Here is a 26,053-nt window from a genome sequence, read left to right on the forward strand (position 1 = left end):
GAAGATGATTGTGAGCTTCACGTTTACGTTAGTTGGCCCCGTTTAAGTTTACACTTGGTTTTTCTCATAAAGTTAATTATTTTTATAACATTTTTATTTTTTTTTTAATGTATTAGAAATGTGATTTTTTCATTATTGTACTAAACAATTCCTATAACTAAAATACAATATATTTACTGTACTTATTAAATATACAAGTATTAAATTCTTGGAAAGGTATTAAACTGTGTTGGAGTGCAGCAACGAGTCGCCTGAGCAGCGAGCAGAATCATACCTTATTTGCCTAAGCTACAGGTAAGGGTTAATACTCTGATAAAGTACTGTAGTATCATTGCTTAAGAGATATCAACAGTAATAGTTTAAAACCAATACTATAGTCTTAATTCAAGCAAAAAGGAACATATCCAACTTGTGTCAGTGCAGAAAGGGACAAGTCCAGCGTTTCCGTTCAAAAAGGAACATGTCCATATTAAAAATTAAAATAACTCCCGTAAATATAACTACCTATCTAAAAAACATAATGTATTTTTTTCTATTTGGGTAACAACCAACAGTTTTTCATGATTAACCAAAAGTTGGATCTGGTGGACATGTTCCATATTGCATGACACCTTCTCATATTACGTTGTCAGCCTAATGGCCAAAAGCGAAAGTTGTAGTTTGATTGGTAAAAATCACAGATACATTATATTCTCATTCAAACTGTCTACAAGATGTAAGAGGAGTACTTGGGATTGATTATAATACATTATTTTCTACTACAAAAAGCCGAGAGGCGAAAAAATTGTAGTTAGTTTGCTAAAAATTACTTAGTCAGCTAAAAGGCGAGAAGAAAAGAAAATAGGAAGGTGGGTAGAAACCACAGCCACATTTCCTTCTCGCCCAAATGTCTCAAAAGGAATAAGAGTAGCAAATAATTACTTTTGTATTAATCACAGTTATTTTACATTTTTAACTCTATTAATGTTTTCTGTGGTCTATTTTGAGATTATTAACACCCTTTACTCTGTTTCTTTATTAACTTGGTTTTATTTTCTTGATAATTTAATCTTCTCAAATAATTTAAATGTTAAATACCGGTAGTATGTTTTTTTTTTTTTATTCTAATTATAATGAATGAGTTGTTATACCCTTACAAATGTTTTCAAAACAAATGTAATGTACTTTTATGATAGCTTGTATTCATTATAGATTATGCACGGCACTGTCACGAAAGCAATTTGTGAAGTTTTACCTAGGCGTAAAATAAGCAAATGTTGCTTTAGTAGCTTGAATTATTTTTAGTAATGATATAAGGACGTTTTATCATTTTTCAATTTGTCCTGATGCGCTGTTGTGAGTCAGGCATTCAGCAGTGTGAAGCTTTTATGATATTCATGGTGATCATTATGTGGACACAATTTATTATTATTATTCACAATATGACGTGACAAATTACGTGAGTGGTAAATGAAATTATTGTTGTTCAAGTTGATTTTGGTGAACGAGAAACACGTTACTTGTATTCTGACTGTGGAGTGGCTGTGTGAGCGGGAAATATGTCGAGCAATACCGGGTGGCAGCTCCGTTGAAAACTCGGCACCTAATATAGAGAGAATGATTGGCAAAGTTGATGAAGAATGGCTTTTTTATGTTTATAATTCTTAAATTGCAATTCTTAACATAAGATATCTTTCGAATACAGTAATCTGTATTACTATTATACTTATTTATTACTAAAAAGTATTATATATATTGTCCCGAGTTAGCGAAAATAAACTTCACCGGAAGTCTCCTTAATCGCAACAGGAGGTCTCGGAAGCGCGCCCCTCCCAAACTCGGAGCAAAGCATAAAAAAAGCAATCACATGCCACTAGTGGGAAGAGAGACAAAGAGAGACAAAATTTCGAGTACATGATATAATTATTTAGGTGGCAAACATTTTTACACAAAATACAACAATATGAATCCCCTTGCCTACAAAGTAAAATAAATATTTAAACTGCAGCCCCACGGTGCACCGCGTAACTTAAAAACTAAATAACAAAAATAAACAGAATTCCAATATTGACAATAACATAATAAATAGAAACAATAACATAATAAATAAATAATATAACATAAATAACATAATAAATAGAAATTTGGTATATAAATAACATGATTTCAGGTACGCCAGTTGTAAATATAAAATTTTTAACTGGTAAATTTTTATGAACTGAGGGGAGGGAAAAGGTTGTATAATTTCTAGGCCCACTATTTTTAAAAAGTAATTTTGTTTCAAGTTTGTAGCTGAAAAATTTAAAAAAATATTTAAAGCCGATTTTCGAAGGAGGAGGGGCTTAGTTGCCTCCACGAATCCGAATTAAAGATGAAATCCTCCCCTTCAGGTCATGTAACTAAACTAAATACATACTAGTTAACTTAACACTGGCCCTCCTCCAGATATAATATCTGGCAGCGCTCCCTAAAACCCAATCCTCTCAAGTTCAGTACAAGAAGAAAAAACATTTTAGATCCAACCTTGTTCCAGACGAAATGGATACAGACAGTCCAGTTGGATGACGGTTCAGTAGCGCTCAATTTTAGTTTCAGTACTGTTTCATTGGGCAGACTCGCCGCACCAGTCCCGCTGACGGCACTCACGGGGACCCTATTGAATGCCAACACATCCAGTAGTCATTCAGAAGTGTTTATGTTTATGTTATATAATTATGTTTGCCACAAAGTAAATATAAAATATTTACATTTAACAATTAAAAATAACAAACTGTAACTAACAGTACCTTTTAAGTATTGACAAACTGTTTCCCGAAAATAACTCAAGACACCAAGTATTATAAGATACACTACTTGGTGACAATATTAAATATTACATACAAAACAAATTTTCAAATATTTAAACGTTTACTTATAGGCTAGAACAGCCATACTAAATTATTCAGCTTGGTAACATTTACTTGTAAAAATAATCCACTGTATTTTAATCATTCTATAATATTCATTGTAAGATAGGCCTAATAATAATTATGTAATTTACAAATAATAACAGTACATTATTTCCCAAATAACAATAATTAAATTATAATCCGTTCACGCTACTATAAGGCAAATAATTAATTAAACAATAAAATAGAAATCATGAATGTTGCCACCCAATTTTTGCACGCAACACAAAACACGAGGTAACAAAATTTGCAAAGTCTGTACCGTCTCGCTTACACTAAATAAATACAAGGTGACTACTAAATAAATAATTTCCGTTCGCCGGCCGGATCAGTAGAAAGCACTAGTGCAAAACTAATAAACTAAACTGGCATAGTTAATAAATTAACAAATTAGAACGTTACGAAAGACAGGATAGAACACTTTGCGACACGAAAACGTACACAAAGAACACAAATTTACAAAATAATAAATAAGCTACATTTAACTAAACTACGAAAATATATGTCTGCGTGGGAGAGAAAAACCGCCAACAATATAAAGACAAGAGAGTGAGAGAGAAAAACATTTACCTGCCGAAAGTAGAAGAATTAGCCAGCCATGGGCATCAGGACGAGCAGTGAACGGCCAGAAAATCAAGTCGCTTCTGCCGAACGTGTCCGACCGCTCCGAACAGTAGCCGCTGCCGGTAAACAGCTGGTCCGTAATCAGTCAAAGTCAACCACCTGACCTCGACCAATCAGTCCATCCAGGCAGAAAATAATCAATACTTTGACGAAGTGACTCCCCCACCGACTGGGAAAGTGGCCGAGGTGGGAAAGGTAAAAGACAAAAAATGTCCAAACTGAGCCCCGGCTCAATGTCTTAACCTTTTTTCCGAGACACTTGAATGAATATTGTGTTTACCGACTGCCCTTCGAATAAAAGAATGTTTTATTGATTTTATGGATAAGTTTAAGAAATACATGTTTTTATATTATGAGCTCTAGGGAAATTTTTTAATTATTTATAACATAATTGGGCTTATGTATACTTAGTCATAGTACTTGTTTTTGCATATTTTAATCTCTTAGTTTCTCTCAAATGTAGATCTTTTTAACTTGAGTTCGTAGATAGGTATAAATGTACGTTACTATGTCAAAATGTTGATATTACTTTCTTTCCGTACACAATTAATTAAAATATGTGATCCTTTATTGATGATATACACAAGAATCTCGATTACTTGAAACTCTATTAATCAAATTACCGTGTTAGCGAAGTTGATTCTGAACATAAAGTATTTTTATATATCACTTACATAAGGAACTCACAATAACATTTAGTATAAAACAAAGCTCTATAACATATATCATCATGGACATGCATATTTCAACTTAACCTGTTTTTTGCTATAAAAAAGGACGGTGGTTTGTATTATTCCATATCACTCAAATTTCGTACAATCAATGTACATCGGTTCCATTCTAGTTGTTGAAATAAGACGAATATATACAAAGTTGAAAATACATTCACTTACCTGCTATGGGAAGAATGAGCAACACGTAAAATTTGGTTTGTATTTTATTTATAGCTGTATTTGTAAATTTGGTTTTGTAACTCCTTTGATTATGTATCAGGAAAGTCAAGCAAAGGTAAATCTTCAGCAATTTCATTCATCTTTTCAAACTGATTTGTAATCTGTTATGAGTTGAGTGAATTATTAATCAATTTTGTACCCTAGTTAACTTTGTTGTATTTAAAATGTGCTTGAATAGCTTTAATAACCGAAGCTAAAGCTTGACCTTTGCCAATTGCATGTATTTGTAATAAACCATTTTTCATATGTCTTCCCTAATTTGGACGACAATCTTCCTTTATTTAACTTATAAAAAACCAATAAATACATTTTCACGAAAACACAAGTCTCTTAAATTGTCAGTAGAAACAGAATCCGCTAAAAGGAAATCCTCCTCGATAGACTAATGCAAAGTCTCGGCTCTCTAAATAAGATACCACCGGATTCAAATTCTGGAGAGGTCCCAAGATTAATAGACATAACATGGAGTGTATTTTGAAACCGGTATAGATGAGCGTCGAGGATTAAGAAACGGCAAATAGGAATTTCTGGAGGAGTTTAAGATTAATTTAATGTTTACTGACATCTTTACCACAAATAATCTAAACATAATTATCAAAATATAAATATATACACTCATAATTAATTCTATACCTTTAATATACTATAGTGGTTATTCAATTAATGCTGATGGAAAATAATTATTTAGTACAATAATTAAAAACCGTATAGAATTCACTATAGGTTAGTGTACTTTGAAACGGCATGAAACTCCGTAAAGCCTGGCTGTTGATGGTTAAGAAAAACATATCGTACGAATGAACTACTATTCTATGGTCAGTTCCGGTTACACACTGTCTTGTTCTTTTCTCTGGTGGTGTTTTATATGCCGTAGTTGTGTTTGGGGGTTAAGTATAGATATTTTGTTAGCTTAAAAAGCGAATAATGGGTCGTATGCATGCACCTGGGTAAGTTATGAATATTATAAAAGTTATATATTACAGGACACAAGATCTCATACAAGTAGTTTTTTACAACACAACACATCTTCCACATTGAATTACAGCCCACCAAAATCTCAACGCCATTACCATGTGGTGAAGTAAATTTTGTCGCATCAATATAACTTTGAGTAATAAAACCAAAATTTTTCTAACTCTAATACATTTTACAACGGTTAAAAGTAATCAAACTAAAATTTATATAATCTAAAGTTTGAAGAGGCATATTATTCTGTTAACCAAACAATTTAGAAGTAGCCTAGGCTGTAAAGTTTGAGTTTGAATTGAAAATTGAATCTTTTTCCCTATTTCTATCTGAAATTACTTGCTGAACCCAATTAAATTGATGTTTTTATTAGAAAATCTACTTAACCGCAGAGGTGGCAATGTAAATCTACCTCTTTGCAAACATGAGTTCAAAATTGGATATTTCCTTCAACACACATGTAATACGACACAACATATCTGCATTGCCACTTGGAATGCCAACCTATCGCACTGTATATCTGGCGCAACTTCTAGAGTTAAATACGAGTTTATTCTTTAACCAGCATCAACAGATGTATTAATTCTTACTGTAACTTACATGCTCCATTTTTGTAGTATGTTTACAGATGAATATTGATAGGAGAAGCGTTAATTATTTACTTCAGCCTCTTCACACTATTTGTCAGTTTCATCTTAAAATGTAAGGTGTGCAATAGATATTAAAGTTAGGAAAGCCCAAATAATTTAAATTCTGTCAGAATAGTACCGATCTGAAATGCCCCTGGCCATCAGTGTGCCCTTCAGCGCCACTCTGTAGCCTACTTAAAAAAAAGGAGAAAACATCCTCGAGATAGTACCTAAATTGGGTAGGGTACGATAAGCGGACCCGGTTTTTTATATCGAAGAATGTAATCATCAATACCTAATATTCGCATCTTAAATCCTAGACTATCAATCGATATAAAAGTATCTATAGTTCTCAATAACAATCATATGTTTTAAATTAAAATATGGATTTAATATTTACAGTGATGAAATAAATTATTATAAGCAAAATTAGGAAAACTGAAGACCGCCATATTTGCTCCTCTCACAGTTACAGTTGTTTCTTTCCCACAAATTTCACATGATGGATTTTTCGGTACGAGTCCAACATGTTGAAGCCACGTAAAACATCATCTTTCAAAGCAATGTTGTGTAGTTTTCTAAAATTGACTACCATTTTTAATAATCAAATGTTACTTATATATAAAGTTTAAATATTACCTTACATTTATTATTTGAAAGTTTTTACAGCATGCTGTTAATATAGATTATTTAAGTTATTTGTTCAAAATAATTAATCAGTATCGATTTATTATATCGGTGGTTATGATTAAGTAATATCGTTTGCCAATTTTGATATAAAAAACCGGGTCCGCTTATCGTACCCAACCCCCTAAATTCTACTGCAGATCGCGTTAGTTCAATGTGATCTGACTGAAAAAATGGCATACCTGGAGGCCAACTGGTGCACACAAGAAACAATAACAGGTACTTTGGGATTATACCGACCACACCAGTATGAAGAACACAAAAATATAAATTTATGGAAACAAACATGATAGAACGAAAAACAACTCTTTAATTACAAACTTACAAGCATTTCCAGGCATTGTGATCAGTATTGTTGTCGCTGTCATCTTATCTTTCTCAAGAATCCCGATTACGACAGGCCACGCGGCATCACATGATTTGCACGTTACATAATTGCCTTTTCATTACAATTCAATTTATATTTCTGATCAGATCCTCTAGAATTTGATATTTTACTGATAGGTACTATCTCGAGGGATGTTTTTCTTTCTTTGACATCAGCGCGAAGGCATGGCACTCACATTTTGGGTGGCGGAGTGTGATCAAGAATTAAAACAAGTTTTGAGTGTTTTTTCAATAAAGAGTTTAGTTTTAGTTTGTTTTTATTAAATTTTTGTGTTTGGAGAAATGTAGAGGTAAAACACGGAAGTACAACAAAGCGAACACCAGCTGAACGTGCGGCGAGACTCTGCAATCACGTTATCTACTAGACCGCTCGACTTTGACCTCTGTCTGAGGATGGGGAGGGGTTTGCGATAAGACGATTCCTGTTTTATATTGACGAAATATTGTTCTACGCTAATCTAGTAATCAGTAGAAGCAAAATGTCAAATAACGATTCATGTCTGGGTGTGGTCGGTATAATCCCAAAGTACCCAATAACATAATAACCTGTTTAGTGCCAACGGCCTGGTTTCCTATCTTCACGCAAACTACACATTAAGTGCCAATGTCCAGTTCAGCAGACATTATGCAAACTACGCTTAAAGTGCCAAAGTCCGTTTTTCGGGACGTGTGAAAAATAAATTACAGAAAATCAATTATTACAATATATTTATTCAGTTTTCGTCAGCTATAATTTTAATTGTCTATTCAATTTAGTACATCACTGCCATTATTACAGTGAAAAAGTAAAAATATGCTTTCATGGTGTTTTGAATCTGTGTAGAATTGTTAGCTGCTGCCAAAAAAAGAAGTAACAGAAATTTTATCACAAACAAGCCTAAAATTATTAGAGAGTATAAAGATTTATGGGAGGGGTGGATGGGAGCAACTTAATGCTTTATCAATATTTTGATGACAGAAGAACTAGTACAGTTTTAGAATAAGGTAATTTTTAATATTTTTTGCAGGATGATAGTAAACTGTTATCTAATATATAAACAACACAGATAAACCTTTAATTAGACTTTAATTCCCAATTCAATTATTAGAATAACTATTAATTGGTTAAATCTGCAATAAGCTAGGCCTAATCTGTCAGATTTGCAAAACTGTAGAAATTCTAATAGTAGTAAATATTATGAAAAAATACCTGATGACAGAGATAAAAACTGTTGTATGTGCACTGCACAGAGTACGAAAATTGGAGGGAAAAGGAATAAATCTACTTACATGTGTGTTACCTGTTTAAAAAGGTTACCACACTAAGTGTTTTGCTCTTCACATTTGTTGAGTGCGGCTAAAAATAATTTTGATCTAAAAACATTTTTCTACTGGTCTTATGTACTTTTAATATGATTTAATTACCATAGTGTTTTGTTATATTTTAATTTATTAAACCATCTGTGGTGTGTGTAAATGAACAGCTAAACATTTGAGCTTACATCTGATGTTACCTAGTGATAGTAACAATTATTAATTGTAAGACTACAAATTGCTAGGCCTATAACTTTCTTATTTTCATGCAGATACTATGAATTTGACCAGGTTGCAGATAATTATGTGGTTTATTCAATCTAGTTAGAATGAAATTATGTATTTTTTATTACTTCTACATAACAAAAATTTGGGTCAAATAAAATAATTTAAACATCTTTGTTATTTTATGTATTCAAAGATAGCGTAATGGCTGATGTCAGCAGCAACCAATTCTCGGTTAATTCACGATCATAATAAGATCAGTGATGTCCGTAGAACAATGAAATATTACTTCACTCTAGAAATGTAGTCCTAGTTTTTATGTTCTACAACTTTATTATTTGTCATTTGTACGTCTTGAAGGCTTATAGTGTTTCATTTAGGAGGGCGATAGCAATTAGTTAATAACGCGAAACTTGTGTTTTGCTACTCTGGCCGTTAAGTTATTAATTACCCCACTTTCATTAAAATCTTTATATACTCATATTCACTTAGCTCCATGCTGTATAACTAGTAGGTAACTAATTGAATACTCATTTCTTAACTTTGTATACACCATCAACAAACTAACACACATAGACTCAATAGCTTGTCAAGGTAGGTCAAAGCTTGCTAGGAATGTTATTGTAGATTTTGCTCACCATTGAACAATAAATATTTATTATTATAATTCCGATTTAAATTATTTGAGTTAGCCAACATATAGTACTGGCTTAAGATGGCAACCTCTAAATTGAACTGTTAATTTTCTTTCATAAAGACTTTAAAACAAGGAGTAATTCGGCGGGTCTAAATTTAAAAGTTTTAAGTTGGATCCAAAATTTGGTATTTTGGGTGCAGTGACGATCTTTTGATATTAGCCAAAAAAGTGCAGTTTTGTTCCATACACAACAGTAGTGTATACTGAGTTTTTTGGGTTTTTTAGGTACGGTCATTAGAAAGTTATTATTGAGTACCCATACATTTTATTCACCCTGTATAACACTATACATACAATACATGTAAGAGATTTTGTGAAATTCACAAAGAGATCCGGTAAAACCCACAAAAGTCAACACACATTTTAGAATTTCTGATAGATACTTCCAGGATTAATGATGGTGAACATTTAAAACATGTATATTGATCATTAACTTAACCCTTTAACAGTCTCCGGTTGAAAAATCAACCACCTAATTTGCCTTTGTATGGGCAAGGAAATTTTATTACTTTTGCGGGAACAGTCTCCGGTTAAAAATTCAACCATTTACAATATGATTCATAATTCGGTGACAGAGCATGCAGTTGTCGTTCTTGTTGTTTCCTGTAGCTTGGTAGGTTGTATGGAAGCTTACTAATTTTGTTCAGCTTGCCTGTTGCTTCCTATTGTCAGTTTTAATCTGAAGAGTGGCAAATGGTTGATTTATCAACCAGAGACCTTTCCAGCTCGTGAACCAAGCAGCAGTTGGTGTGATAGCGAGTTAATATCAAATTTATCTCCTGACAGGGAAATATGAAGTTCTTTGTAATAACTTAATTTTATTTACAATGTTTTAGGCATTTTATTTATCAGTCATATATCGTTGTCACCGTCACTTGAAATTATTTAACTACAATTTTGTCTTTGCTTCTACACTTAACTTAAAAATCATGACATTGGAAAATATTTATTAAAAATATATATATAGTCCTCAGAGTTTTACATACATTAGTACAACACTTTAAAATTATGACAAAAGATAAATTAGGGCGTTTTAAGATATAAATAATCAGTGCAGGCAAGATATTAGGCCAAAAGTACAATAATATGGTATTTACATGATAGCAAAATTTTACAAACTGTTATAATTTTCCACCATTACATAATTTTTCTGTTTTGAAACGTATTTTATACTAATAGCTACCAAAACAAATAGACCTATGAAATAGTAGATATTTCTGTAAGAAATAAAATTATTTTGTCTAAAAAAATGAATAATTTATAGAATACTTCACTGTTGGCTGACTTTATAAAATGTTTGAAATAAACTTTATAAAATTACTTTATACAATTTTTTACTGAGTGTCATTTATACTCGTATTTTATTATCTAACTAAATGTTATATTTGTTTTTTTCCTTTTTTACATAGGTACATTCATATATATAAATATGGCCAATTTTATAAATATGTTTTAAAGGTGTAAATATGTACCACTGACAAGATTTTGTATCACAATATTGTGCAATTTTCAATTCTGTATAAATAAAAGGCAGTTTTTATGTTTTGCTAATTCTATTGTTTTAATTTTTCCTTCAGTTTCATAAGTTTTCTAAGTGGTTGATTTTTTAACCGGCAAACACATACATAGTTCATTTTGCGGGAACGCTCTCCGGTTAAAAATTCAACCGCCCTCTAAAAAATTAAATAAATATAAAAAAAATTATTTAGTGATCTGTAATGTCTAGTGTTAGCATTTACAATGACAGAAAATCACTAAACATGTAAAACATGGTAAAAAAGTGGTTGGTCATTTCAAGATTTTTAGGGTGGTTGATTTTTCGACCGGAGAGCATTCCCGCAAAATGGCAAAAATATTTTTTGCCCTATAAAGGGTTAAGTATAAGCAATTAGTTTTTTTATAAATATATTTTTCCAAGACCAATTTTCCAGTTATGTATAAATTTAGTCTAACATAACTTTCCAATGGTATGTTTAGATAACATTCTTTAGTCGACATTTTCTTGATAGAAATTATATTATTATATGATAAAATATTTATTTTCATATTATGATATAATTTCTTCTGATATATGTATTTGTTTTTCCAGAAAGGGTATATCCCAATCTGCTCTGCCATATCGAAGAAGTGTCCCGACTTGGTTGAAACTTTCACCAGAAGATGTTAAAGATCAGATTTACAAACTTGCAAAGAAAGGGCTGACTCCATCTCAAATTGGTAAAGTTTGATAATGAAACTAAGTTTATATTTTTATAGCCTACAAAAGAATGGGTTCGATCATAGATTGATTCCATAAAAAGTACACTACAAAATCTGCCTTTACGTTAACTCAGAGGTCTCCTTAGAAGTTTTTTGTTTGAGAGGCAAACTGAAACTATTTAGGAGCTATACAGGACCGGTGTGAAACTGCCAATAGATTCCACCAAGGAGTTTCTCCTTACTGCCCCCGCCTAGTGATGTAAAATGCCCAGGCATTTATAAATCGGGGCAAATGCCCTTGACAAATTCTCTAATCTTAATAAATGGCTGGTCATTTATCCATTTCAAATGTAAATAGGCCTTAATAATAGAAATGGGTTCAGACCACAGCTATAAATAACTTTTAAAATCTTTTCCGTAATATATACATTTATTTATTTATATTTATTAAAGTAAGAAAATGTTGTTTTTTTGTTTTTTTTTTTCTTCTTTATAGGATTATTAATAAAAATTGAGAATGGTGATCTACTGCTTGAGTGTTGGTTTTGTAATTTGGGAAAGAATTTAGATTGATAATAACTTCTAGATGTCCTTGTTTTTTTATTGGAATATGTGTACTACATATTCATGCATAATAGGCTATTTGTAGAATTAGATAACAAATTAAGTTGATAAACTTATCTGTAATGAAGAACAGACAATATCTTCATATTGTAGATAGGTATAAAATAAAGTTGTTTAATCACTTAGGTCTTGATCACTTCTTACTGTTTAATCACTTTCTTCAGAAGGCTCTTCATCAATGTTTTCCGATTAATTTTCAAGGAGATCTGGCTCAGACTCTGACGAGAGTACTGATTCTCCCTCCACCTCTAGACTTACCATCTGTTCTTCACTGAATACAAGTCCTTCTTCTCCTTGGTCTTGTCTACTCTGTGGAATCTCATCAGTTTCGTTCTGAAGGTTGTGCCATGCATCAATTCCCAATTGTATGCTAGATGTGTTAACTTTGCTGCCCTCTGAGATGTAAGCCTGTTTATCTTGTTTCTATTTATCCAGCCAGAAAAAGAAACATTAACCCATTGTGGATCACTGCCGAGCTGGGCTCGTCACGCAGCGGCCGGGCCTAACGGCACACGATGACGAGCTCAGGTCACAAAAGCGGTCTACTTTTAAGTTTCCCTCCAAATAGTTCTATTAATGTCTGATAGATCGGGCAATCGTCTTCCCTCATCAACTAAGAGTGTTTAACAACGGTCTACGTTTAGAGTTTTCAAAAGTTTTATAAATATCCTACAGATCGCAGTTGTATGTCGAAGTTGAAAAATTATTCTTATGAGTTTACTCTCTGCTTTTTAGCACTTCTGATTGGGTGTTTTCTCAGTTGTTATTAGGTATAATACTTTTGAGGTTAGTGACACAATTAAACGACGCAGACGTACATGTTGGCGGGTTTAGTCTAGACAATGGCCCGGATGTTGTAATCGCTTCGCCCGAGCCGCTTTATTTAGACTATGATTCAGACATCATCCCTGCCACCCCGGAACCTTGCTCGCATGTTATCGTTCCTACATCAGGGATACCCCAGTAGGCCCATGTTCCATCTGAACGAATGCCTTCACAACTGAATTTTCTAGTATACAATAGCGAGCGATACGATGTGGCGCAACATTGCTGTTCGTTCGGCCACTGACCGTAAATTAATTCGTGCCCGCGTGCCTAAACAATACAATCCGCAATGGGTTAATTAATGAAACTTAGATTTTGCAAAATATAAGGTTTATTGATATGAAATTTTGGCTATGCAGATGGTAAGTAGGCCTAAGATAAGTAGACCTAGTCTAGACTTGATGTAAAAGTACGAAGTTATATTAGCATGTTATTTATGAGTTCTGGCAGTTTAAAAAATCCTAGGTATTGATCAGTCAACATCCAAAATCAGAGTTCATAATTATACATGTATACAAATAGGATTCACCTTATATGGCTTTTATTGTTTAAAAGATAGGCCTAATAATGTTTTTTGTACTTTCAAGAATGTTTACTTGTGTAACAAATGAAAGGATTCCTTTAGAGTAGAGGTCAAAAAAAGTTGTGGTAGATTTAACTCACTGCAACTGGACTTAAACGATTCCGAGATTCCTGATGCTGAGCTTGGTCCTGGTTTGTCAAAATCCTCGTATTTCTATTAGTAATGGCTCATAAGAACTTTTCTTTTGAATAGGTTTTCCAATCATTGTGCTTAGTTCAATACTTTTTTTAATTCCTGAGAGCACTTGAAACACTTATTTATATGTCTTTCCATCTTGTTAGAATCTGATTGTTTAGCGCAGTGGCAATAACGTAACCAATGAAGTTTATCTGAGGTGCGATTATTGCTTATTGAAAACTTTTACTCCTTAACCCTTTCAGGGCCAGGACCAAATATAAGATGTTGCAAAATTTTTTCACATCTCATATCCCCTTGTGACTAGTTAAAAGTGCCAGGCTAAAATTAGCAATTTTGCAGTCTCTTAGATTAAAATTTATAATTTTTCATAAAAATTAGAGAATGACCTAAAAGTTGTACCAAATTACTTGTATAGATATATACTATCAACAAACAAATATATAATTATATATATATATATATATATATATATATATATATATAGTTTTAAGTAATTTAAAATTTAAAAAATAATGTTTTAATAGATTACATAAAAAATTTTATTTTTTTAAATTTTTTTGCAAATAATTAAAAAAGGAAAAATAATTTAACTGTGGTATGCCATTTTATTATATTGTACGTTTAGAAAGGAACAACCATACAAAATTTTGTGTTATTTCTCTCATAAATAAATTTGTTATTATGACACATTTTGTATAAATACGCATAATTGTACTTTGCAACATTTTATAAGTGTTAAAGCAACTGACTCTTACATTGCAAGAAACTTAAAATAAATATTCACATTATGGATGTACCGGTAAACAGATGATTGTAGGATCCATAAACAGTTTCAAAACACTATTTACCAAGAAATATTTACACAATTTTATTTGAAATTTATTTACACTTTTTCTATTTACAAATGTGCTACTTACAATTTCACTCCCGTGAGATTGCAAATTGTCAGTCACATCTATACAACTGATTAAAAAACAAGAAAACACACCCATGTATATATAGAACCTGTTCAAGCTGATATACTGAGCAATATTTATAGTATAAAATTATACTTGACCATATAAATTTATAATGTTAAATTTTTTTAAATTTATAATTCTTTTATTTAATTTTTTAAGTTTAGACTAAAATAAGTACTGTAAGATAAAAATCATGTTTGGGTATTTTTATTACTAAATTTTGATTTTATACTCTTTTTTGTATAATTACTAAATATTTGAAGGGATTTACACAATAAATAAGGATTTTATGTCACTTTATAAATAATTTGTCCGAACACATTTTTCAGGTTTAGTGACATACATATGTATAGTTAATAAAATTTGTACAACTGATTGAAAAACAAGAAAACACACCCATGCATATATAGAACATATTTTAATGACACTTACCATAATAGGTCTAGCCTAGTTTTCTTTTTGTAAAATTAAAGATTGTTGTTCATATTTACAAGACTTTGCAATTTTACAGAGTTACAAATAAAAATTTTTATTTGTATTTGACAATTTTTAGTTTGATATATCACATTAAGAGTTATATATACAATACACCTAGCCTACCATATGTACACTTTAGCTTGAACCTTTCTCAACTACACACACTTATGACTTTGAAAGCACTCTGCGTGCACACCTTGTTTGCAGCGTAAACACATTGTCCGTGTTCTCCTTCTCACCCTTGAGCCATCTGCATTTCTTTTTTTTGCAACAAACTGCACAGTGTTTCTCCTTCTTGTCAGGAATTTTATTGAGTCCAAATCTTCCAACAGGACTGTCACCTCCACCCATTAGATTTGCAGGCATATCTTTTGTGAAAAGCCAATCTTCAGACAGACTTTCAATTGCTGATATTGTAAAATTAAGTCTAGTCATTGGTTTCCCAGTGCAATTATTTTTATACAATATATATGCATTCAGTACCATACGGAAAATTATGTTGAAAGTGACTTTTTTCCAGTATTTACTTGTACGCCGTTCGTCTAAGTATGAGTATAGCATTTGATCGGCCGTATTGATACCACCCATGTTTTGGTTGTACTGGTCTATAATTTTTGGTTTTGTCTTTATAATTAGTTTATTTCTCTTCATTTTACTCCTTTGGACATTGCTAGCCTCTGACTTAGTGGATGTGAGTACTACCTGCGATTTTTGAGTTGCCTTCTCTCTGTAGGATAGTCCAACAATTCAGTGCTTCTCATGTACTTTTTCTCCCCAACTTTGTATTTCCCCAAAAATTCATTTGGTACTCCAAGTCTGTTTTTCCTAATTGTTCCGGTGACAAATGTCTCTTTAGAATAAAGATAATCTGCAAGAGGGATGTTTGTAAAGAAATTGTCCAGGTATAAATGATGTTGATTATGTAAATAATTCCCCATTTCTAGTAGCCTAACAACTACAACATGAGCAAGACCTTTTTTTATTAATTTCTGCCTTTTCAGATTAATTTTTTACCACTTTATAACAGTGAAACCCTAAACAATAATGAGTCACTGCATCACATAGTACCCAGAGCTTAGTACCCCACTTATGATGTTTTTTATTTGGCAAATATTGCAATAATTGGGTAAGGTTTTTTGTTCCAATTAAGAGATTCGTCAATAGATATGTCCTGGTTTGGGCTGTAATACTGTCTAAACACTCTATTTGTATGGTCTATTAGAGGTTGAAATCTCGCACAAGGATCGTATTCGGGTGTACCATGTTCAGCTAGAGTGTCATTGTTAACAGTGTGGAAGAATTTTAAGATTAACTCGAACCTATTTCTGCTAAACATTTTTCCGAACCAAGATGACTGTTGGGAAGATGAACTAGACCAATAACTATCAATTGTTGGCTTTTTGATCATGCCCATATTTAGGCATGATCAAAAAAGCTTTCATTTCTATGAAAGATACTTTTTTCCAATTGTTTAAATAGGCTTGTGTATGATTTAATATGTATGCATCAGCATATCTGTTGGTTTCTTTCACAAACGTCTCAATAAGGTTTGTTGAGACAAAAAGTTGTAAGTACTCAATAGGCTTAGACTCCGGTGGGGGGCAATGTTTTGGACCTGGGAGTCCATGGAAAGAAAATTGGTGAGCATGGCCAGGGTCATTACCTTCCTCTACACTCAACCCACACTCTTGTATGAGGTGGTGTACGATTCCTATTACTGGTAGGCCTACTTCTATTAGGTGGTGTGACTAGGCCTAGGCTATTGTTACAGTCTAACTCAAGATTTAGTGTTTGAAGTGAGGGCTGTTAGTTTAAATCTTCATCTGAGAAATCAGATGACAAATCAAGGGGATCAGGTCAACCTGGCCTAAAGAACTGTCCTTGATTCCATGAAGGTCCAGGTTGACCATATTCAACAGGATCAAAAGTAGGGTCCTCATCAGTATCATCTATGAAATCATCTGTATCAGTCTCGTCTGAACTTGAATCTGAGATGTCATTGTCAATACCATTGTTACCCGCCACAATTAGACTGGTTAGTATAGTATTTTCACTGGCAGGTGACACACATCTTTGTTTCTTACTCATGTTACAAACAAAACATGCAAATAAAGTAAACAAAACATGCAAATAAAGCAAACAAAACTACCAACAACATCTTTCGTCTTTCTGACACTCAGAAATAATAGGTTAACACAAGCCAACTCACTACAGAAGTAGGATTAAACATCTATTACGTCTTCGTTATGTAAACGATCTTCTTCACTCACGTAACTGTAGAAAACTCATCACAATATAATCGGCACAATATATTCATATACATATATAGAATAACAAACTCTGAACACTATTACTTGATTGTCGTTCTTACAGCAGACGTCAACAGACAGAACTGAAAATAGCACGGCAACTCACAGCTGCATTAAACACAGCCAACAGAATATCGCTGATGTTCAACAACTGACACAATATAATAAATGACAGTTCCCGATTATTTCAATACAATGAATATAAACTACGACTCTTCCTTTTTCATTTGGAAATTTGGTTTCAGATAGTTGAAAATTAAAAACATGCTAAATAAAAATGTATGACACCGATAGATCGGTGCGCGGCCGTTTTCATAGGTAAATTCCAATACCGATAATTCGGTGCATGGCCGTTTTGAAACGTAAATCGGGACACCAATATATCGGTGCCTGGCCTTATAAGGGTTAAGTTGTATCTTATATTATAAATTAACCTACACCATATTTTTAGAATGTATAGGCTGGAAATCTTATATAGTAATAGTTAAATAATCAATATTTAGGCATTATTGATTATTGCCAATATTAAGTCATTATGTTATAATACAGGTTTTTCACAAATACCATAATAAAAATTTTTTAGGGATTAATTTTTAATTAGTAAATAATATTGTGTTCTTTCATGTAGTATATGTGTCATCCTGAAGCTGTTTTGAATTATTTTTGAGAATAACAATGTTCTGATTGTCCACGTGCAAGCATTGAAGATTTCAAACTCATTCGTAGCCTAATAAAATAAGTCTTAGCGCATAAAACCAAATGTATTGTATTTCAATATGTAGTGTATATTGTGTATTTTTATGTGGTGTATACAGAGTGGCCACTCAACCGGTAATAAGCCGGAAATCTTCCTGAGAACCGGGAAAATTTCAAAAACAGTTTTTCCGCCTCCTAGAAGTAAAAAAAACCCCAAGGCATAATTTGAAAGCTCCTTGATTCAAGAACTGAATCAATATATGGTTAGTTCTACTCTAATGCTGCAGCAAGCCACCACCCCCCCCCCCCCCCCCCCCCCCCCCCCCCAAAAAAAAAAAAAACCTAACAATGAGTTGGGCAATTTTAAATCGGCCAACTGTTCATTCCGAACTACAGCACTAAACAAGCGGTATAGTGGTATTGGCCACAATACAAACTGGTTTTGTGTAATTAAATTTTATTCAGTTGTCGAATTAGGATCTCCGGATGATGTTGTCCAACTCTTATTCGTGAGTGAAAATAGTATTTTTAATAAGACATATATAAGATAGATAGCACAGGCCTAAAATGTACAGTATTCATTCGCCTTATAAACAAGGTTGCCAGTGTTGAATGTTCCCCAACGCCACTCGACCCAGAACTCAACGCTTACCGCTCATATCGCGGCCAAGGCCTCTGTTGGTCTATAAACGAGTGCTCCTCACAAATGTTCCGTTTCAGACTTATTTGGTTTTCAGATTACTTAGTTAAAACAAAGAAATTGATGTTCAGTTATGATATCACGGTCACATCCAAAGTTCGCTGAGTTGCGTTTACATTGGCAAAAAACTGCTAAAGTTTTGTTTCCAATTATAAAAATCACATCTAAACGGGGGCAAAAGCTCTCACGAGTGCTGCCTCATCCAGTTTCGGTCAGTCGCTCACAAGAATTGAAGATCAGTGTCGGCTATTAAAATTTCAATTATATAAACATTGCTGAGACATCTCAGCCCTGTGTGTGAACAGACTTTATTGACTTTTAGAATAACCAGCAATACAACTGTAGTAAGTACTTACGACAGTTCTTGTGAGTAAAATTACTTATCTTGATCACAATATGCAACAGTAGTTGTACAAAATCACTTGCAACTTTACTTGTTGTCACCAGTCTACAATGGCCAGCCGACTGAATTAATCATGTATGTCAGTTTTCGTCATCAGAACAAGATTGGTTGGACGACGGCAAGAAATCCAGTCAGTTCTCCGATCAACTATTTACCTGAACGACTTCCCCACTCACGTGACGATCGGTCAGACAATTCGAACTGTTCAAACCAAAAAGTTAAAAGTGTATAAGGAGTCTTATGCCAGTGCATGTATTTTACTTTGTAGTTATGTTTCGTGATCAGGTGATTCTCTTCTTGCATTATCGTAAAGGTTAACACAAAATAGTTAGCCAGTCATTGATAAAATTAACTGTGCCCGCATTCTGGATGCAACTGTAGAAAGTACTGGTGTCTATGTACTTATTCTACAGACTGCAAACTAAACACACTTCGGTAACTTCGTAGCAGATAACTTTCTGATGCATTCTTCATGTATCGGCCGTCAGTGGGATATATATTGAGAGCCACAGTATTTTTGCGGGACTCTAACCAGGGCTACCGCCAACGATGAGAAACTGGAAAAAGTATGCATTATGCATGAATTTCGGACTCCGATAAACATGAGTGAATTTTTATAATGATCCTGAATTTTTACCAGCGATGAATTGTTTCCGATACTCGATAATGCAGCTCTTCACTTGATTCCAATACCAACAGAAGTGCTTAAAACTCTTGGAAAATTATAATTTAACAATATCTTACTGATATAGAGAAGCTGAATCTCAAATCAAAAAATAATTCTATTCGTGGACGACTATTGATTGGCATTACGTAAATTACTGATTGATGAAACATTTTGTGCTTCATGTATGAAAAATGTGGATTATATTACCAAATTAACAAACTACTAACTACTGTAGTTTAAAAAATAATATTTTAGCTATAGTTAGTATTTTTTATATTTATTATGACTTATGAGTAATTTTGGAATATTTGCTTATAATTATGCTTTATTTATTTCATAGTGTCTACAAATATGCTGTTCCAATACAGTCATTTTATTTTGTTAAAAGTCAATTACAAATTTGTGTTATTTTCTACCACATATTAGTCTTGACACACCACTTACCATTAAACCCATGCCTTTTATTATTTATTTTTCTCTTTTTAGAGTGATAAAATCTAAATAGGTTATTAGACTAAATATAACGCATCTAGGTGGGAAGGGTTGATTAAATGTGAGTATTGAATTAAGGTTCAGTTCACCTGCCTCTTAGTGCAGGGTCCACCCCTCGGGTCTTGATGTATCCATGTATCACAATTACGGTCACAACTCAACTATCTTAACAAAACTTAGTAGAGACATTCTACAAATAAATGGCAATGATGTCCCTGATTGTTTCTGGATGGGCCTCCATCAATACGGCATTTCAGTCAAGATAGGGATAGCTTTTATTGATTGAGAGACTGAACATTTCCCCATTTCCATATCATGGATGAGAATATCACTGTAATATACAACCATTTCTACTTTTAATACTTTTGCAGACATCGTTTTCAGGATGCCCAAAAGGTGAGTTTCTTTTTCATTTAGCTGGTGAGTTAGTTCTTCACTAGTGTAAAAGTTATAGGTTACAAGAATCTATCCTGAGTTTAGTAATGGTGCTATTAGTTCTGTGATAATCTTAGAAGATAGTTTATCTGAAGTAGAGGTTTCTTTCCAAGCACGTAGTTTCTAATTCCATGTGGACCTTGTAAATAAAGTTAGAATAGCTTTAATCAGTACTTGTGTCTTTTACCAGGAATGTATCATCTAAACCTCAATCAACATGGGATTATCGTTTCGTCATTGCAAACACTCTCGTGGAGCTTGTACGTGTCTTAGATAAAGTCCACTATTCAATTTGTCAACAAGAACTTGAATTTTATGCCTCTTAGGTTCAGAAGTCACATTGTTTGATAAGTAAAATGTACGTAACATCAACCTCAAATTATTTTGGAGAATAATGCTACTATTTTACTGTTGTAGATAGGATTTCTTGACCAATATATTTGAAGTGATTGTTTTATTTGCCTAGTCCAACCAAACAACAAGAATAAAGCGATAAATTTATTGTTTCCTCCTTATTTGTGTCTTCTCAAAGCAGTGGTCTTGAATTTCTACTATAAGATTCATCAATAATTCAATTTACAATTGAATCCTCAGCATATTGGTTTGTCTCTAAAACTATTAACCCAATAATTGAATCTTAAACAAGAGCATTGTAGCAATCAAGGTCATTTGAAAGTTTGCACTTGTTGAATTACGTGGTTAAATATGCCACCAGTACTAGGACATTTATTTAGGTAACCTGATACATCATCCCATAGAACATTTAGTTCATCAGGTTGTCTTCTGCAAGTTCTGTCATGTTGAGCTGTTGGCACTGTCATGTAATGCATTAAGTGTTAACCAGAAAATCATTACAATATTTCATATCCTGTTGTATATCATATCCTAATTTTGCTGAGCACAGAACATACAGATTTGTATATTGTAATTAGTATTTAAAAAATTAAATTACGAAGAAATTCAAACAAACTTTGTTTATTGAAGTATTAAACATATAACAAATAACATGAAACAAATTAGAAAGTGGGTCTGAAATGTCAATACTATTTAGTAACAAACTCATTTGCTTATAAAATGGTAAAATTTGTACTTCATTCTTAAATTATGTTTTAGGTGTTATTCTACGAGATTCTCATGGAGTAGCACAGGTGCGATTTGTCACTGGAAATCAGATTTTAAGAATTATGAAGGCCATGGGATTAGCCCCAGATCTACCAGAAGATCTTTACTACCTTATCAAAAAGGCAGTTGCGATCAGAAAACATCTAGAAAGAAACAGGTATGTTAGAAATGTTCTAGTAAAATATGTTTGTTAGTTCAAAATTATAGAAGTTTGAAAAGGAATGTCTTAACAAGTTGCATAAACCCTAATTTAAAATTTCCTACTGATGTGAAGGTTACATTTAAAAAAATGTCCAACTTCGACACTTTTTAATAGTGTTAAAATAATGTTTTATATTAAAGGAATAAAAGCATAATCTGGAATCGTGTTTCTGTTGTATATTATCTCATAGCATACAATAAATCTAATTTTAATACAGCATAAAATTGAGTGGGGTTTTTTGTACTTTTAAGAAAACATTCTATTTTGAAATATAAATCTCGTTCATAAGTGTGGTCATAAATATTCCGTGAATAGTCTTAACATTTTCTTGGTATTTGCTATTAGAAGTGTATTTTACCAAGCATCTTTTCATTCGTGATATTTTTCTTACCTTCTTCAGAGTACAAACAAAACCAAACTATTATGAATCTCTGTTTCAAATTTCAAAAAACTAAACGTAACTCAAAACAATATGATATGGTACTTGTATTATAATCCAAGGATGCATTACTTGGAAAATAATTTGGGTAATTTTTTTTCTATTTATATAAAGTTGTTATTAACTCATTGACCTATTAGTTTATAAGTTACAAACTCTGAACAGCACAGTAAATCTAATTAATTTGGTTGAAAAAGGACAATCTTATTTAAAATTCTATTACTTTGTTGTTCTTCTTTTTAGATTGTAATGAAACTTTGTGGTTTTAATATAGCCGTTTAAACTACATTTTTAATTTTTCAATGATATAAATGTTTTTTATTTTGTAAATTTGTTAACTACAAAATTTTTTACCTGGAATATTTCTCCCTTATGTTTTAATTATAGGCTTTTTAATTACTTTAAATGTTAATTTCTTTCTAGTTTATTTCTTTTCTTTGAATGTAGGTCTATTAAATATTCCAATTGATATTTTAGAACTGTCATTTTATTATTTATTTTGTTATTTTTAAGTTAATTTTTATGTAAAATGCATCTTTTTGTTGAAAATCTTTTTTACCATTTGTCATTTTCACACTAGAAAAGGAAGAAATGAATCTTTTACTCTGAAAGGAATATCCCAACTGTCTTTTATTGAAAATGTGTGTAGTGGACTTACCACAATTTTATTACCATTTTACACAGTCTCTGTTTTTTACTTGTCAGCTGTTACTGATCATCCGTTTATTTTTCTCTGAAGGTAAACTTCAAACTTCATTTTCAGAAATTTTACCAATTTTTAAGGAAAACAAAAATGAAAACACAATATTATTTTTTTTAATACATGCATAACATGTGCTGCTTTGTTTAATACATTTTCACACACATTTGATTAAGTCACAAACTCTTTTAAATCTTCCATTTATTTTTTTCAGACACTTACTTAAGTATTTTCCGATTGTATTTCGGGTCGGTATTGAGTTCCCCAAATAGTAAGCCATCTGGGATCGGTTCCAGGGTTTGACTGATTCACTTCTGCGGACTTGGCTCTGATCAAAGCTATTCATTTCAGTCTGTGTGTAATTGTGTGAGACAAGGTAGCTAAAAGTTAAACTTGTCCCCGACCCTGAAGCTCAGGTTAAGTGACATAACACAAAATTGTTACCCCATTGCGTATGAACTTTTGAACGCAGAACGTCTAGCAGGGGCCTGCCTGCCTAATGATTGTCCAGGTGAAAAGTCCGCCCTTCCACTAGACACTACTGGCTGCAAACTATGCTTTAGCAGGTTTGTTTCACCTATGCTGTAAGATGGCTACCCAAACTGAAATACCTAACACCATATCAGAAATGTGTCAAAGAGTAACAGTTGTCGCTGATTGTTCTTCCATGATCGACTGGATTTACTTACTTGTGGTGGACTCCGTCGTCTGTAGCTTAGCGTTTGTCTGCTCATGGGTGGAAGTAACCTAACTTACTGTTGGTCGTCATAAAGTGTTTTGTTTACCTTGACCACTCGAGTGTACAGCTCTACAGGGATTAGAGAAGGGATACATACCTAGGATGAGGGGTTGCTAGTGTTCACTGCTCATTTACACTTGTGCATCAATAGCTACATTATAGGTGTGAGTTGACCCACCATCAACCTAATCATGGTCACCTCTGACATGATTTGTGTGGTAACGCCAGCTCTGACTTACTTACTAGGGGTTAGTTGCAAATTGCATGTTCACACGTGAATTAGGTTAGCGTAACTTTAATACCATCGGTTAATATAACATTTTGACATGCATAAAACCTCTTGAAGTATCATAACTTTATTCATTAGAGTTTCATAACTCTATTCATTATGTGTAATTCTTGGAAGACTGTATTCCTTGGGAAATGTCTGAACATGAACTAATATATCCAGGATAGACCTTACCTTTTTTAAAAAAATATTGTTCTATATTGCAGTGTAATTAATTTACCAATACCAATCTCTTATTTCTGTTTTTTAGGAAAGACAAAGATTCCAAGTTCCGTCTCATTCTTGTTGAATCGAGAATTCATCGACTGGCTCGATACTACAAGACCAAATCCGTGTTAGCTCCCAACTGGAAATACGAATCAAGCACGGCTTCAGCACTTGTTGCCTGAGTTTTTTTAATTGGTTATGTATTTGAATAAACTTAATTAAAAAAACTTAATTTGTGTAATGTTAATTTTTTGTGAATTCCACATCAAATTTTGATTTATTTGAGAGGTTACTCAAAAGTTCCTGGTATAGCTCTGCTGTGAACTGGGTTTTTGCAGTACAAACTTCTGCTGTTAGGAGTCTGTAGCACAACTCATTAGCATTTCAGTGCTGCCTGAATTGTCAACCTGGTTTGTTCTGTTCTTCTGTAGTGACATTTTTTACTATTGTTTTGCGTGATTTTTGTTTTTTATTATGGCAAGTTTAAGTGGCCAGCTTGCAGCTGTGAAATTTTGGTTCCTGCATGATAAAAATGCCATTGAAACTGCTTTAACGTTGAACATTGCAAGGATCAGTTTTCAAGTTCTTTTAAATCACAACATTTTTCAACTTGATAATCTTTTTTATTGTCAGTCAGAAAGTGAGGCACAAACTTGGCAGAGATCCTTCTCATTCTCAAGTCTTGAGATCAAATTCACTAAACCAAGTTCCAGTTAACCCACTAATCTTTTGAGATTTGATCAGTGGTCGTTGACGCTTTAAAATCACTCATCATTTTCTCAAATTTCGGAACATTTTCATCTGCTTGGACAATTGATAGGCAACCAGAGATTTGTCATCAATGGACATTTCGTCAGTTTTAAACCAAGGAAACCACTAATGATAAAAAACCACTTGAGTTTTTCCATAACGGCATCTTTTATAGGCTGGAAACAAAACTTCACAGCTGCAAAATGTTCACTCAAATTTTCCATCATAAAAAAAAGGAAATTGCACAAAACAACATTAAAAACTGTCACTACATAAGTACAGATCAAGCCAGGTGGCACTGAAATAGCGATGCATTGCGCTGTTTGACACCAAGGGGCAGAAGTTTGTACTACACAAACCCAGTCCACCGCAAAGAGTTATTCTGGGAACTTTGGGGTACCCTCTTGTATGTTTGTTTTAGGGAAAGGCTTTACATTTCTTGATTGACCCAATAACTGGCAAACTGGTTTTCCATTGATTATTTTTTCTCTCAAATGGCAATTAACGGAACATTCATTGTTAAGCGTTGCTTGCTCTTATCACTTTTATTATATTACATACTTCGTATCACCTGAGAATATAAAAAATATTTGCCTTTTTTTAAATATTTCTATGTCAACTGTGACGTCACAGAATTAAAATGCAAAACATAGTTGGAACACAGTTTCATTCATCTCATTTTAGCTGAGCGAGTCCAGTTCCTTGTGGTT

The 26,053-nt window shown here is 32.8% G+C and overlaps 1 protein-coding gene and 1 pseudogene across 1 annotated transcript; both read left to right on the forward strand.

Annotated features, from left to right (window-relative positions):
- Positions 1-5,294: 5,294 nt before the first annotated feature.
- Positions 5,295-24,825, forward strand: LOC124359826 (40S ribosomal protein S13). Its single transcript, XM_046812887.1, has 4 exons — positions 5,295-5,451; positions 11,478-11,605; positions 22,009-22,174; positions 24,637-24,825. The coding sequence occupies exons 1-4, from the start codon at positions 5,429-5,431 to the stop codon at positions 24,773-24,775; spliced, it is 456 nt and encodes a 151-aa protein (XP_046668843.1). The 5' UTR covers positions 5,295-5,428; the 3' UTR covers positions 24,776-24,825.
- On the forward strand, positions 13,909-14,057 carry LOC124361635 (annotated as a pseudogene).
- Positions 24,826-26,053: the final 1,228 nt, after the last annotated feature.

This window comes from Homalodisca vitripennis, chromosome 4 (genome assembly GCF_021130785.1).
Source record: "Homalodisca vitripennis isolate AUS2020 chromosome 4, UT_GWSS_2.1, whole genome shotgun sequence".
Classification (NCBI taxonomy): domain Eukaryota; kingdom Metazoa; phylum Arthropoda; class Insecta; order Hemiptera; family Cicadellidae; genus Homalodisca; species Homalodisca vitripennis.